Source organism: Orcinus orca, chromosome 1 (genome assembly GCF_937001465.1).
Source record: "Orcinus orca chromosome 1, mOrcOrc1.1, whole genome shotgun sequence".
Lineage (NCBI taxonomy): Eukaryota > Metazoa > Chordata > Mammalia > Artiodactyla > Delphinidae > Orcinus > Orcinus orca.
Genome location: NC_064559.1, coordinates 186,167,651 through 186,184,074, shown reverse-complemented (window position 1 = coordinate 186,184,074; position 16,424 = coordinate 186,167,651). Strand labels below are relative to the sequence as shown.

The 16,424-nt window shown below is 49.7% G+C and overlaps 1 protein-coding gene across 3 annotated transcripts in view; it reads right to left on the bottom strand.

Annotated features, from left to right (window-relative positions):
* CSMD2 (CUB and Sushi multiple domains 2) overlaps window positions 1-16,424 on the bottom strand; it is a 672,138-nt gene that overhangs the window by 149,308 nt on the left and 506,406 nt on the right. For all 3 annotated transcript variants that reach the window (XM_049694749.1, XM_049694771.1, XM_049694802.1), the window contains 3 exons: window positions 11,653-11,844; window positions 6,408-6,546; window positions 2,520-2,707 (listed from right to left, as the gene is read on the bottom strand). In XM_049694749.1, coding sequence (XP_049550706.1) covers window positions 2,520-2,707; window positions 6,408-6,546; window positions 11,653-11,844 — 519 coding nt within the window. The remainder of the gene's footprint in view (window positions 1-2,519; window positions 2,708-6,407; window positions 6,547-11,652; window positions 11,845-16,424) is intronic.

The window sequence follows — 16,424 nt, the reverse complement described above, 5'->3', positions numbered from 1 at the left end:
ACAGCTGAACGTGGAAGGGGCTTCTTTGGGAAAGAGGACCTAGAAGTGTAGCTGTAGCACATGGATTCATGGAGAAGACTTGGGGGAGAGGTGGCCACAGCCAGTTTGCCAGGAACAAGGTGACCAGGGAGGAAGCTGAGGGAGTTTCTGCCCAGTGGCCACTGTAACCAGGGATGATGAATGCAGTCATCTTGTAAGAGGCTGGAAGTGGTGACATCTGGGGTAAAAGTGATGTAGAAGACCCAGGTGGGACGAGTCAGGTGTGGCTCTTGTCATTGCTAAGCCTGGCTGGGGTTAAAGGATATCACTTGTGGTGGCTCCAAGTGCCACGTTTGTGCGACTTCTGGCTGTGCTCAGCCACTCGAGTGTGCATTGAATAAAAGACGCAGTTGTGCAAGGTTTAGGCATTGGAAGGATCGGGGGGCAGGAAAATTGAGGGGACTGATGAGAGCGTGATTAAAGAGATGAATAATAATAAAATGATGATGATGATACGGCAGTAGGGACGGTGGTGGGAGGAGCAATGGGGTTCCCAGGCTGAGTCTAAGTCATGCCTTCGGATAGAATCCCACAACTCGTGACTGTGTTTGTTCTGACATCAGCGTGTGGAGACTGAGTACAGGAGGTTTATTGAATGGCAGGTGTCTGGAGGAAGAGAGGATGGCAAAGTAGCCACTTCCCAGGCCAGCGCCTGAGAAAAGATGACCACAGGCAAAACATTCTCTAACTTGCACACCAAGCACCTTCTAGAACTGTATCTGACACACAGCAAGTGATGGAGAGTGACGAGGATTTCGGTGAGTTGATGGATGTGAACTGCTCAGGACAGTGCTGGCAGCTGGCAGGCACTAAGTTAACTACCATTATGACTGGGATTGTTTGTGAGCTCGTGTGAGATGTTCCCAGGAGTTGCCACAAATATTTAATTAAGGGACACTTTAAAAGGTTGCTGAGGTCCCACATTATGCAAGTGGGGGATATGAGCCAGGAGGTTTTTAATTTTAACTGGTACTGTGACCCCATTTGTACACACAGGCTGATGAGGCCTGGGTGAACCTGGGTTACAGTAGCAATAATAAAATCGATCATCTCAACAGGATCTACAGAGTGTTTTAGTCCATATCGGGCATTATCCTCACACATTTCATTTATACGTATAACATACCTTCTGCAATGTAACTATTATTACCACCATTTTATAGACGGAGAAATGGGTTCCAAGAGATAATTTGCCAAGATCACCAATCAAGCCAACAATGGAGCTGGGATTTGGATAACGGGGCCTGGGCTCATTAGAGAAGAAGAAAAGGTCTAAGAGAGAATGGCAGAGTAGAAGAAAGCGGAGCGCTCGAGAGCCTGGAATACTCCTGCTGCTGCTACCATGTGAACATTACAAAATGTCTGGAAGGTGCCGGAGCCCAGACCAAGGGCTTTAATGCGTGGACTCATCGATTATGTTTCTGTGCTGTAGGAATTATTCGACCATTATCTTACGGATGAAGAGATGGCGTTTCGGAGCCGTTAAATAACTTGCTCCAGGCCACACAACAAACGCGAGCTGTGCACCCAGTTGATGTGTCAATGCTCTTGACTGGGCAGGACCAAGACCTGTTTCTGTAAGCAAATTGTTATTAGAACACAGCCACGCCCGTTGCTTTCTGTTCAGCCTTTGGGTGCTTTCCTGCTACAAGGGCAGTGCTGAGGAACCGAGACAGACCGCGCGGCTCGCAAGCCAGAACTATTTACTGCCTGGCCCTTTAAGAAAAAATTCGGCACCCTCGGCTCCCGACCCTCACACTCTTCCTCTTGCCTTCATTAATCTAAAAGCAGAATGAGAATAAAAGGATGGGATAGCTGGAGGGATGAGAAAATGTGATCAGTAAGTATCAGAAAGTGTCCAGTCTACGACAAGGAGCTAGAGGATAGCCGAGGCATGGCCTTGGGACAAAGGTCCAGGCACTGTGCCCCCAGGAGCTGGATGGGCTGTCCACATGGGTGCTGAAGTTATCCAGGAGGGTGGGATGCTTTGGGGTGGAGAGGAGGACTGAGCCTCATATCAGAACCCTCAGCAAATGCAGGGGCGTGGCAACGAAGATGTCAGCTGATGGCATGAGCTGAGGTTCTGAGACTCAAGAAGACCTAGGCATGATCCTCATAGAACAAGGAGTGAAGGGGAGTAGTGACGTGGAAGCAGAAATGAGGTGCAAGGAGAACGTGAGGCCCCTTTTCTCCCAGGCCTGGGGCACCTGGGTGTTAGGGACTAAGCCACCCAGAGGGCCGCAGAGAGGCGGGGGCTCTGCAGGTGGCAGCGGGCTCCCCGTGATCCCGTCCAATGCTCTCCTCGCCACACTACACCTTCCTCATCCCTGGCCAGGTTTGGCCAGCCCTGCTCTCAGTCATCTCTCTGCTCCCAGGGCCCTCGTCACCTCTGCTCCCAGGGCCCTCGTCACCTCTGCTCCCAGGGCCCTCGTCACCTCTGCTCCCAGGGCCCTCGTCACCTCTGCTCCCAGGGCCCTCACCTGTGTAGTCGATGACGAAGCCGGCGTTGCTCACCGACGCATCGCTGCGGAAGGCGAGGAAGAGGCTGTTGCTGCTGCTCTCGATGCGGCCTGGGAGCTGGGAGCCGTAGAAGCTTCCTATGAGGGGGCTGAGAGAGTCCCGTCCGTCGTAGATATGGAGGAAGTCATAGCCAGGCTCCAAGTTAAAGCTGGGGAACAAAAACATCCCGCCCCCATCCCACTAAGGTCAAATAAAGACGGTACTGGCCTCGGGTTCGACCGAAGGACAGGGCCTCCATCCCCCCAGCGCCCAACCCAAGACCTACTGGGGGGGAGGGGTAGGAGGAAGCCCCTGTGACCTCCCAATAGGGAGAGAAGGTGGATAAGGCAGCCTCGGGCGGAGGAACCAGATTCTAGCATCGGTGTCCAGAAAGCTGGAGTTGAAAACCTATTTTAGCTGAAGCTAAAATATTTAAAAAAATCGAAATATATTTGACATGGCATGTAAATTTGAGGCATACAACATGTTGATTGGATACATTTGTCCATTGTTATATGATTGCCATTGTAGCAATAATTAGCACCTCTGACACATCACATAATTATCGTTTCTTTTTAGTGGTTGGAATGATTAAGATCTAGCCTATTAGCCAGTTTGATGATGATAACACAATATTGTTGTCTATATTTACTACACTGTGCACAGAAGGGAAAATCAGTTACCAGCTCTACACACAGAGTGGTCAGAACCCAGGTCTCTTACCTGCCTCTAATGTCTTTATACTGCCCACGTTGCACCCCCTTTCCTGAGGGGAAAGAGCCACGCCACGAGCCATTCCCAGGCAGGAAGGGGCCTATTCTGATGAAGGACCCTCACTTTACTCCTTTACCCTGGGGCTGGTTCTCAGCTCTCCTCAGGATCTGCTCCCATCCCACTCCTGGCTCTCACAGGTGTGCCTCTTTCTCAGCAATCCTGACCTTAGTCTAGGAAAAAACTCATTTTACAAACTGTCTTAGCTTAGCAAACTGAATATTAGAGTTTTTGAGTGTAATTTGCCCTATTGGAATGGTTAGCATGAAAATGATGGAAAACACCAAGGACTGGCAAGAACGTGGAGCCACTGGAACGCTCATATCCTACTGGTGGGAGTGTAAATTGGTTCAACCACTTGGGAAAACTGTTTTGCAGTATCTACTAGACCTGAACATATGCGTGCCCTACGATGCAGCGGTGCCACTCTTGGGTGTACATCCAACAAAGGCAATTGGTGCCAATCAAGGGTGTAAAGATGGAAACGACAGAAGTAAATGAGTTTGCAGAGAATAGAGTTCTGATGCAAACTGGTTCATAGCCCAACCAAGGGCTAGGATACTCAGACACTCCACTTGGCAGGACTGAGAACAAAATGGTGGTTCTACCCTTTAGCTAAGACATGGCAGAGAGATGAGGCCATGAAATATCGAGGACAAAAGGGGTAGGGCTGCAGAGAGACAGGATGGGGATCTGGGAGGATTGGAGGTGGAGCCAGGTGCGCACTGGCCTCGCTCCTACACAGCACCCTCTCACACTGGTGTCAGCTGCAGGGTCACCCCACCATTGCTGGGTCTATGGTCTTCTTGCTCCCATAGCTCAGCCGCTTCATTGACTCTTTCAAAGGGCACCAGGGAAGGGTTTGGGAGTGGGCCAATTTGGGTCACAAATTATGACTCCATCACTTCCAAAATGCCTTCCATCTGCCCCTGCCCTCCATCAATCATCAGGTTTTATCCGAGCACCCTCAGTATGCTGGGCACTGTGCAAGGTGCCCCAGGATACAGGGATGCATCCTTTCTTCAAGACGGTGACGGATCTGAAGGAAATGACAGACGTGAGGACAGCAAAGTCTAAAGTCTGTACAGGCATGTGGGAACACAGCACCAGGCTTGTGGGGGAGGATGGGAACGAAGTTTGTCTTGGGCATTAAAAGACCCTCAGCGATTGGACAAGGAGGGAAAAGGAAGTCGCTATGAAGGGAGAAGCAGAAGCAAAGTCACGAGGCGTGAAATAATTTTGGAGACTGTGAGTAGTTCGGTCTGAAGCCCAGGGGTTAGACGGGGTGGGGTTAGGACTGGGTGGGGGAACTGAGGGGAGAGGTAGGCAGGGGCCACATGGCTTGGAATGAAACTCAAAATACTGGACCAAAAAAAAATCCCAAAACAGAACAAGCAAAAGGTTTGGAACCTTAATTTATAGAGAAGAAGGAGCCATTATAGGATTCAGAAGTAAAGGATACATTTGTTTCTCTGTTTTTGAACGGAGGTATAATTTATACACCATGAAATAATCAGCTCTAAAGTAAATCACTCTCAGTTTTGATACATGGATATCAAGATCCAGAAGGTTTCCACCATCCCCCAAATTTCCCAGGTGCCCCTTCCCATCCCCGCCCCCAGAAGACACCACTGAATTGATTTTTATCACCTCGATTCGTTTTGCTGATCCTAAAATTTCATATTAGTGGAATCATACATTAAGTACTCTGGTGTGTCTTCTATCAGTCAGCGGGAGATTTTGAGATTCATCCACGTTGTTGCGTGTGTCAGTAGTTCGTTTCTTTTTACTGCTGAGTCGTATATTACCGTATGTTAAAATGGAAAATGAGGCGCATATTTCAGCGTCTTCCAGGGTCAACATCACACTGACAGCTAGCTAAAGACGAGATTGGCACGGGAGGCAAAGATGGGGAGGAACCCGTTAGGAGCCTATGGCAGTAATTCAGACAGAAAACAATAAGGGCTTCAACCAAGCCAGCAGCCGGGGGAATGCAGAAGAAGGGAAAATCTGAGGTTAAGGCAGCAGAGGCTCATGCCTCGGCCTCTAACAGAAGGAGCAGTGAAGGTGGATGACGGGGCTGCTCCCCCAGTTTCAGAATAGAGCTCATCTGTGGGGAGAAGCAGGAGGCTTAGTTTTGTATGTGTTGTAATTGAGGAGCCTGCAGGCATCAGACAGAGACCATCCAACAGCTGGCTATGGAGGCTGCAGCCCACAAGAGAGTTTGGGTGGGTGGTAGAGGGGAGTCTCCAGTTTACAAGAGGAGAGTGAAGCATCGGAGAGGATGAGCTTGTCCAGGAAGGAGGTGTGGCGAGAAGACAAGGAATCTGTGACAGAGCCTGGCAAATGGCATGAAAAAGAAGCCACAAAGTCCCAGAAGGAGCTGGAGGGCCAGCAGGGAGTAAGTCCACAAAACCAAGGGGAGAAGCAGGGGAAGGATGGAGGGAGTGATGAAAAGGATAAAGCATGGGAAGTGCTATTTGGTTTGGCAGCCAGGAGTGCGTGGGAGTTTCAGAGGAGTTTCCAGTGGAACCGTGGAGGAAGAAACCAGATGTCAGTGATGTGAAAGTGAACAACAGGCGAGGAAGGAGAGAAAAGCAGAGACAATTCTTTTGAAGAGTTTGCTTTTAAAAGAAACCAAGGAGATGGTGGCGGAGCTTGAAGCGGGAGCAGCTGAGAGACACCTGGGCTGTTCCTACACTGGGGAAGCAGATGGGAGGAGCCGGTGAGAGCAGAGGAGGAGAATTCAGAAGGGCAGGGGAGAAAGGACCCAGCAGTGCCCTACTTTCTGCATCTTAGCATCTTAGCATCATCAGAGATTAAAAAAAAGAAAGGAAGAAAGAAAGAAATAATAATAGCTACTTCATAAATTATCCTAAGGATTAAATAAGACAATAATATGTGTGAAGCCATGGAGCACAGTGCTGGGCACACAGGAGATGTTCAATAAATGCTGGTTTCTCTCCTTTTCTGGACCCTTCACCCCCTGGGATGAAACCCCGCTCACAGCAGACCTATGTATACTCACCCAGAGACCCGGGTTTGCACCCCTCGCTGCTCTGAACCCTCCATCTCCCACCGGGGGGAAAGGTACATACATGTTAAATACCAGGGCGATGACGTAGTCTGGAGAGACGGTCACCTTCCAGTCGCACTCCTTGCCTGGCGGGTAGGGTTCTGGGTAATTTGGTGACAGGATGACTCCCGATGGTCCCGTCAGGTCTCCCCCGCAGGGAGCTGAAGAGAGAGGAAGATGAGGGTGAGACTGTCCCCTTCACCTGGTCACCTTTCAGTGGGTATTGGTAGAGGAGGGACTGAGTCTGATACACCTAAATTAGAACTTGGCTCCAGGGGCCCAGGGGAGGGTGGATTGCAATGGGCATGAGGTTTCACCTTCAAGTGATGGAGATGTTTGGAACAGGATAGAGGAGGTGCTTGTACAACATTGTCAATGTACTAAATGTCACTGAACTGTTCATTTTTCAATGGTTAATTTTATGATATGGGAATTGCACCATGCTGTTATTAGAAAGCAAAACCAAAGTACCTGGCTCTGGCACTTCCTGGCTGTGTGACCTTAGGGAATTTACCCAACCTCTCTGGACCTCAGTGTCCTTCCTCTATTGCACAGATAATACCTCTTTCATGGGGGTAGTTGTAAAGATTTTAAAGATGTCTGTTAAAGCACTTGGCATACTGTACGTAGTCAATATATAGAGCCATCACTAGGCTTTTAGATATGAAATACACGGTCTCCTTCCAGGGCCTCACATCCTGTCTCTGGGCGAGCTTTGTGGGTATTTACCACGAGTCCCAGCGCACTTAATGTCAGGAGGAGCGGAAAGCAATCGTGTACCTGCCAAGTGTGCCTGGCCTCCTACACTGCCAGTGCTCTTAGGGCTGTAGATACCTTCCAATTTTCTCAAAGGCCTTTGTCCAAGAGATCACGTGTTCCTCTGTTGTACGGAGATATTACAAAACCCCAATTAGTCCACAGTGGTCCCCCTCCCCTGAGATGATGGGCCTTTCCAGGGGCAGGGAGTGGGGAGGTGGCCAGGGATACAGCAAGCGATTCATCCGGAGCCCTCTGGGGGTACTTCCCAGATCCTGAATCAGGTTCTCCTCCAAATGGCTGGGTTATTGCTCCATAGCATGAGGGTCTGATAAAGTAGAGGCTGGGGGTGTACGGGGCCGCTAACAGGAAAAGATGGCTGACACTCTAAACATGGCTTGGTCTGAAAACCTCAGGGCAGCAATGGAGGTTGGCGGTACTTTAGGCAAATGGTGAGCCCACAGGAATGGACATGGAGGTGGGAGCCAAGGGTACATCCAGGACTGAACTTCAGAGTGGCCATTTGCTCGTCCCAGGGCTGAGCTTTATTGCCTCAGTGTAGCTTTTACTCGGGGTGAGGTTAAAGGGCTGGATCAATCCCCAGCAGGGTCTCTTTACAAAATGGTAGGTCTTCAGACCAGGCCATTAAAGCCCTGACGTGGCTGAACACAAAGCCCGAGGCGTCCTGAGTAGTGTGGGGTTTTTTCTGTGGAGAATATATCTCAAGTACCAACTTGAGTACCAGAAACACTCAAGTGGACACCTATTAAATGTCAGACACACGTACAGCATTTTAGATCCGTTATCTCATTTCTGTCTCATAACAACTTGCTGAGCTATGGATTATTCTTCCTGACTCAGAAAGGAGGAAACTGAGGCTCAGAGAGGTTAAGGAACTTGCCCAGAGGCACTCTGAGACTCAGACCCACATCTTCCTGGTCCCAAAGTCCGTCACTTCCCCATTCTTCTGCACTGCCTCGGAATCGTTGGCAGCAGTGGGAGGGGAGAGGGCTGTCCCTCCCTGCAAGCTGGCAGGGGCGGGGCCCCAGGTGAAGAGATTCTAGGAGCGAGGATGGTCCCTCGAGTCTGGTCTGCCTTGTATCTCACTCACTTCTTCTCCACTGAACCCTCTCTAGACAAGATGGTTTGGATGGATGGGACAGACTAGAGGCCTGCCTGATAAGGATAAAACATTGGACTTAACAAAGTAAGACCACACAGCGCAGTCCACAGAGTGGCCCTACTGAGTCTGGGCTAGAAACACAGTGACGCAGCCAGTGAGAGTAGGAAGCCCAGTCATGGCAGCGGTTCCAGCTACCGCGGCATCTTCCCAATGATGCCTCCATTCGGGCAAGGGCTGCTAGGCACGACCTACCTTTACAGCCCAGGGGTTCTTTCCCTTAAGCTGCCACAGGTGGGGTGAATCTGGGTGTTTCAAAACTGCTCTCGTTATTCTTCTGCCAACCCCCAAAGTGCCCTCAGTGTGTTTGGGTTTGTGGCCCCCGCCCTGGCCCAGCTCCCTGCCAGATGGCTCCCCAGTATCGGACAGTCAGGCGTCCGCTTCCCACTCAGGACCCCGGCGTGGGCCTCACCGCCCTCTGCCAGTTGTCTTCAAGGCCCTGGCTGGACTCCTGGGCTGCTTCACCCACAGGACAGACTGGTCTCGCTGCTTGGGCGGGGCTGGCAGAGAGGCACAAAGTCCCCCTTCCCCTTCTAGGCCCAGGCACTGGCCAGCAGGACAACTGAGCTGTAGGAGACTAAATGAGGCCTTGGTGACATCCCAGTGGCACCCCATCCTTTCAGCGGGTACTCAACCAAGCTGGACCAGAAGCCAGGCCTCTTTTCCAATCCTGGGCACTGGCGCCCCCTCGCCCCACCGTCAGGCCCGGTCTGCTCCCCACTGAGTTAGAAGGAGAAGGCAGGCTCCATCCTCAGGCCCAGGCTTGACCTTACAAACCACGTTGCCCAGGTTGGAATGGGAACAGGTGATCATTCCAGGCGGCTAAAAAGCGGGCAGGCTGTGCCGACAGGTGAGAGTTGTGAAAAAGACCAACGATTTCGACGTTACACAGTCCTGGGTTCCAATTTTGACCCGGCTACCTCCTAACTGTGAGTCTGCGCAAGACCATCCCACCTCTCTGAGCCTCTGTTATCTAATCTATAAAATAAAAAAAAAAAAAGAGAAAGAATAATGACGATAATGGCCTCTAACACACACAATGTTTACTATGAACCAGGCATGGTTCTAAGTGCTTTACGGCATTATCTTATTCAATTCTCAAAACAACCCCATGTGGGCTTCCCTGGTGGCGCAGTGGTTGAGAGTCTGCCTGCTAAATGCAGGGGACACGGGCTCGAGCCCTGGTCCGGGAAGATCCCACATGCCGCGGAGCAACTAGGCCCGTGAGCCATGGCCACTGGGCCTGCGCGTCTGGATCCTGTGCTCCGCAACGGGAGAGGCCGTGATAGTGAGAGGCCCGCGCACCACGATGAAGAGTGGCCCCCCACTTGCCGCAACTAGAGAAAGCCCTCGCACAGAAACGAAGACCCAACACAGCCATAAATAAATAAAATAAAATTAAAAAGTGTACAGGTTTTAATTTAGAAAAACAAACAAAACAAACAAAAAAAACAAAAACCACCCCAAGAGATAGGTACTATTATCTTCCCTGTTTTACAGGGCAGGAAAATGAGGCACAGGGAGATGAAGTGATTTGCCTAAGGCTACACAGTTTGTCATGGTAAAGCGGGACTCGAACCCAGGCAGTTGGAATCCAGAACCCAAGCTCTAAACTTATGCACGGTGATTTCACTTGTGAATACGTAGGTACAACGTCTATCCCAGCACCTGTCATGGGGATGATACTCCATGAACATTTGTTATCGCCCTTTGCTTCCTCCCTATAATGAAGGGGGATGAAGACCAGCCAGACCATCCTGGCAGACTGCCAAGGGAGCTGGAAATTAGGGGCTTGTCACTGGGATTTCCAGACTGTTTGAGAGGACAGGCAGGTGTTCACTTAGTCGTGAGGAACATTTCCCCACGCCGAGCGCAGAAGAGTGGGTAACGAAAGCTGAATTAACCTCTCCGCTCTGCTGGCTGCCCGTTTACTGGGTCAGAGAGTTGAAGCAATTTCCCCAAGGCTACTGAACTAGTAAATGGCAGAGCCAGGAACTGAACCTGGATCTGTCTTCTTCAATATCCTATACTCTCTCAACGTATCACAACACATAGTTGAGAACTGAGATTGCTCTGAAACCCAGGTCTCGCCTTCCTGTCTGCAGTACATTCACGGAGATCCAACCACACATACCCATGTGACTCCTCATGGCCACCAAGGGACAGGACTTAGTGTCAACACCAGGCCTCAGAGCATGCCCAGCAGAGGCCAGTCCTCAGATGCCTGGACAGCGCCTCCCCTGAGTCTGTGTGCAAAGAGGTGCAGGGCGTCGCCGGGGTGGGCAATGCTGGGGTGCATCTCAGGAAGTCCCCTGAGTCCATCTCCGGGGTGGGAATCAGTGTGGGAGGTAGGAAAATGAAAAGCTTTGCATTCAGACTGATGTGGGTGTGACTCTTGACTCTGCCAAATCCCGGCTCTGGGATTTGAGGCAAGATCCTCAAAGTCGCCTAAGCTTCAGTCTCCTCTACTGTGAAATGAGGGAACGGTACTCATTACAGAGAGCTGCAGGGAAAGTTAAGTGAGGGTGTGTAAGTAAATGTCCAGTTGCACTCAGTAAGGACTCCACGACTACTGGTCTCTTCTAAGAGCCATCGCTGATACAGCAGAGAACTGCACTCAGTATTTTGCCTGAGGAAAAGAGCCATGTGGACGTGAGCCCCTGGAACGTTTGTTTCCATCAATTTCTCTTTCTTTCCTGTCCTCCTCTCCCTTCAAGTTCCTTCCTCCTCCCAGCCTTAAGGAACTGGGGAGCAGGATCGATTCCTCAGGCACCAACCCTTACGAGCTACACGACCTTGGACACATCACAGAGCCTCCACTGCTTCATCTGGCAAATGGGGAGATTTAAGGACTAAGGACAGATCTGGAGAACCAAAATCCAGACAACCAATAATTTCCTTGCCAAGAGGAAGAGCAAAGGTCTTTCCTTTACCTCCAGGTCTGTGGGTGCCCTTCTAGCGCTCCAGGTAACAGAAGAGTCATTTCAGAACCTGAAGACCCTTGCTACCTGAGGTGATCCACAGTCCTCCTTCCAATCTATAGGGTCTGGGTCAGGAGAAGAGGGACAGGCACACCTGGCTTAAAAATCTTTGGGACCATTTTGGAGAGTGAAGGATTCATAGTGTGTAGAGTGTGGGTGTGTGAATGCGAGTGAGTGTGTGTATACATAGACACGCGAAGCAGAGTAGACTTTGAGTTTTCTGCAACTTTCAGCTCTTCTGACTCTCCTGGCCCGGCTCAAGATGCAGCTGCCACTTAAGGGGGTAGGAGGTCTGGAGCACACAAGTGGTGGGGCCAGAGGGGAGGGTTCACACTGCAGCTGCTTTGTACCGATGCACGTTGGTGGGCTGGGCTGCCAGAAGAATCTGTTCTCGATCTTCACACAGCTGATCTCTGCACTTCCCTGCAGCGCATAGCCGGGGTCACACTGGAACACCGTGGAGTCACCGGCTTCCCAGCTGTCGCCACTCCGGCTCCCATTCTGGGGGACCCCAGGGTCATTGCAGGATGTTGCTGTGGACACTGGGATAAGAAAACAGAGGAGGAAGTGGGGTTGCCTAAGTGTCTGCCAGACAGTGAGGCTCCTGGCTCACCACCCTCACTGACATCACCACGTCCATCACCAGGGCCACTGCTGGAATCTCCATTACCTCCCGCCGGTGTAACAGCGGGAGCAACAGCGCCACCATCTCCGTTCTCACACCCATTACTGTCACCACCTCCACCACTACTTGTGACCATCACTTATTCTACTGGTACCCTCACCATTACCATCATCCACCTGTCCTGTGATACTACACTATGAGTTAAGCATGACTGCACCGCTATGACTGTAGGACTGAGTTCAACTTGGTATAACGATACAAGCCTTATTACAAAGATTAGCTTTGCAATTTTGCAAAATGTAGCTAACATGATCCGTATGAGGGAGTGACAAGGTAATTAAGCATAAACTCCAATATTCAACCAGAAAGGTCTGCAAAGGAGTTTGGGAGTTGTCCTGCCTGAATGCTGAGCAGTGGTTGAGAAGATGCTTGGAGTTACTAAGGTCGGGTGAAGGTCATGTTCTCCCTTGTATGGCAAACCACCAACAACTCATCAGACTGAAACCCGAGAGAATTCTGGTGTTTGTAGCAAGTGGCAAAGTAGAGTTCAAAATAAGTATAAATAGTTGGGGTGTATTAAAAATTCTAAAAACTCAGGAATTTGGGAGATGTTTGTAGTCTAATACCAGACAGCATAATACAGAGAAGATGTTTTAAGAGCAAACATCAAATGAATGATGGAAGGGAGGAATAAATAATAAAAGCACAACTGAGGGAACAAATGGACAAAATGCAGCATGAGAAAATACACCAAAGGAAATGGTACAACAGGAACTCCAGAGAAAAGATTCTGAGGCAGCTGCCTCCGCGGCCCCCGCCTGTGTCATCATTCACAGACTGTGGTTGGCAGGCCCCAGGGACAGGAGGTTCTGGAGGACACAGGACCCATAATGTTCATTGGCTTGTTTTTCTCAGAAATTCTGGCAGTTTTTCTCAGAAATTCTGGGAAAAATAACTTTTACACTAAGACAAATGAATTTATTATGGAGTAGAATGTAAGATTCACATTAGTTCTTAAGCAAACCAGGAAGCCTCAAAGAGATTTTAGGCTTCCTACATCCCTCAGATCTCCTGGGGATATACATTCACTCTCCTCTGCTTTTAGGATGACTTCGGTGGAAAAGCCCAGGGCAAACTGTATACACTAACAGCACTAATTATACCATCTAGGATTGCATGGACGAGTCGGGAGTTGGAGTATCTAATACCTTACACCCAGTAACGGCTAAGACAGTATGCAACAAACCGAGGCCCACAGCCAAATCTGGCTCTATGCCTGTTCTTACAAATAAAGTTTTATTGGAACACAGGCATGCTCACTTGTTTACATATTGTCTACAGCTGCTTTCATGCTCCGACAGCAGAGTGGAGCTGTTATGACAGAGATCATGTGGTCCACAAAGCCTGGACTTTCACAGAAAAAGATTTACCACCTGTACTTTCACGGAAAAAGCTTACCCACCCCTGGTTTATGGTCTCTCACACTCTCCTCTTTTGAGATCACATTTTAAACCTACCCTTTGCTTTGATCCAGCTTTAAATCATTAACACCCTCCATGATCTGCTATCACTATGCTCCAGGCACACTGGTAAAATCTCCTTCCGATACAGCCAGCTTAGCCCCTTCCATCTTCCCCCATCCCTGCGCCCAGGGGCCTTTGCACCTGCTGGCCCTTCTGCCTGGAATGCTCTTGCCATGCATCTTCCCATGCCAGCTCCATCCTGTCATTTAGTTTTCAGCTCCAATATCCTCTTCTCATACAGGCCTCTTTGGTCACCTTCTGGGCTCATCCCTTAACCCCCTTCCATCAAATTTGTCACATTATCCTGTTTTGTTCTCTTCATAACACCATCTGTAATCATCTTGCTAGTTCATGTGTTTGCCTCTTACTTGTGCATCTCTACAGGAATAGAGACCTTGGCTGTTTTGATCTCAACTGTATCTCCAGGGCCTAGAGTGGTACCTGGCACACAGTGGTGTTCGGTAAATATTTCTTGGGTGAATAAATAAATGAACAAACTAGCACCATCCGATACTTACTGAATTTATAAAGTCAAACAAGAACCAATCTTCTTACTACCCAATTAAAAACAGACTTAGCTTTCATCTCTAGCTTTACAGCGTACACATGTAAACGATTCCCTGGGAGAAAAATAGCTCACTGTTGTGACCACACTCAGAAAGATTATTTATAGGGGAGGCAGTGGGGTGCGATGATTAAGGGCCTAGGTTTGGGAATCAGACACAGGTGTTTTGACCCAGGCTCTGCTACTTACTAACTAGATGACCTTGAATGAGAAACCTTTCTGGGCCTCAGAGCCCACATCTGCAACATGGATTAATGATGATGCCTGTACTTTATGGTTTTTGTGAAAATTATAAGAGATAACGTTGTAGAGAGTTTAGGGTGGTGTCGGCTCCATAGATGGCAGTGGTTACACCTTCCTCTCCTTCTTTGCTCCCGCTCACCTTTCTTCGTTCTCACTTTCTCCCTTTAATGCTACTGAATGTGAGCTGCTTGGCAAAGCCTCCAGGGAGAGGCTGGATCCGCGTAGTACACACAGGATGTTAGATGTTACACAGTCATGTTTACTCAATAAAGCCAAGCCTGCACTAACCGTCCCTGGCATTTCTGTACAATCCCCCGTCAAACACACACTATAATGTTAACATGGGGTGAGCCATTCTCTCTTCCCTAGAGTAGTGCTGGTATTTGCTAAGCGATGACAGCAACAGGGAAGGTGACCTTTTCCAAACCTCGGGTACACCAGCACACCAGGCCAGGTAGTTTGGCCCACTCCCCTGTCTGTAGGCCTAAGTGATGTTCAGGGTGGCTTGCCCAAAGCAACTCTTGTGTTAGAGAAAAACACCCTTTCATTTGTTCAAGCCTTCCTGTGCCCAGTGGTCCAGTAAGCGGTGAGTGAGCTCCTGCTGCATACACACGCTGTGCAGGAGTCTGATGGGCATGAGGTGGCCCCTACCCTCTAAGAGCTTCTTGTGAGCTGGCAAATAGGTGGCCAGCTCCCAGGCAAGGCCAGGTGCCTGGAACTGGCAACGTGCTGAAGAAATAGAAGTTGAGTGCTGGGGGTGCTATCGGCGACAGCAGTTTGTTCTGAATGGGGAGCTTGGGAAGAAGTGGCATCTGAGATGAACCCTGAAGGACGATAGGGCTTCCACGAGTTGGGCAATGCATGAGAAAGCAGCTGAAGCTGCTGGGCGAAGGCCCGGCTCACCACAGCGCCCAGGGACTCTGTCCCACATGGCAACTGCAAGGACACATTGGAGGTCAGATAATGCAAATCCGCGGGGGAATTTGCCGGTATGATGATGGGCTCTTTTTTTTTTTTTTTTTTTTCCTTTTTTTAAAGCCATACCCATCAGCTTGAGCACAGAGAAAATATGTGTCTGGCTTAATTTTTCCCAGTTCTCCTCCCGCAGCGAGTGGGCTGAGCTGTCTCTTCAGCGTTCTACGCTCCTTACTGCTGGGAGAGCCTTCTATTGCTTATCCCAGCAGTCTCCAAAGTTTGTTCCATGAAATGCTAGTCTCTTGAGAGGGCCTAGAAAAAAGTCATCCATGATGAAATATGTTTGAGAATTGTGACCTACCAGACCCCTTCCTAATGCGTCTGCATTAGCAGAACAAATGTTCTCGGAGGCTCCGAATGACAGATAACCTCTTTAGGTCTGCCTCAACCTAAGCACCTTCCTGACATGACGTGACCACACAGACTTCCTTTTCCTTTAAATACCGATTAATTGTCCATGGAACTCCTGGGAACAGATGTTGGGAAATGCTTATCTAAAATGACTCTCTTGTCGCCCCGCAGTGGGACCCTAACCTTAGGTGAGTTCAATGTTACTCACTGGTTCCCGGGGACCCTCTCCATGGGTGAATGGGTGCGGGGATTTCCAGTCAGAAGACTCCCAATGAACTCCACAAGGAGCTATTCCTCGAGAGGCCGGCAGCCTGCATGAGCGTTAAGTGGGCAAGTTCATGAGTACACAGGAACATGATCCTGGAGACCCTCATGTGCCACACATGCTGCTAAATGCTCATCTCCATGGGGAAGACAGAGGCAGGAAAGAGCTAGAAGTAGGCTCTGTAATGCCATTGCAGCCTTATTGGTGCTAGAGCTATACCCAACCACCCTTAGCTGACACACCTACCAGGTGAGAGTGTGGAGGCAAAGCCTTGGCCCAGGTGCCACACAGCCTCGCTCTGGCATCACCATGGAAACCCCCCTCTCACATACACACAGTGGAGTAAGGAGATGGTAATGAAGACAGCTGCTGTATAATAAACATAAGCATAGACCGAGGCAGAGTCACTCGTGCAGGGAGATGAGTGATGGAAGAGGCACTTCAGAGGAGATGAGATGATGCATCGCAGGGAGAGGCAGGACCAATCATAGAAACGAGCCAGTACTGGGACTTGGATGTTTGAGCATTGCCCATTTTTGGTAGCCCGCTGTCACGCTCCTCCATAGCTGGCTACC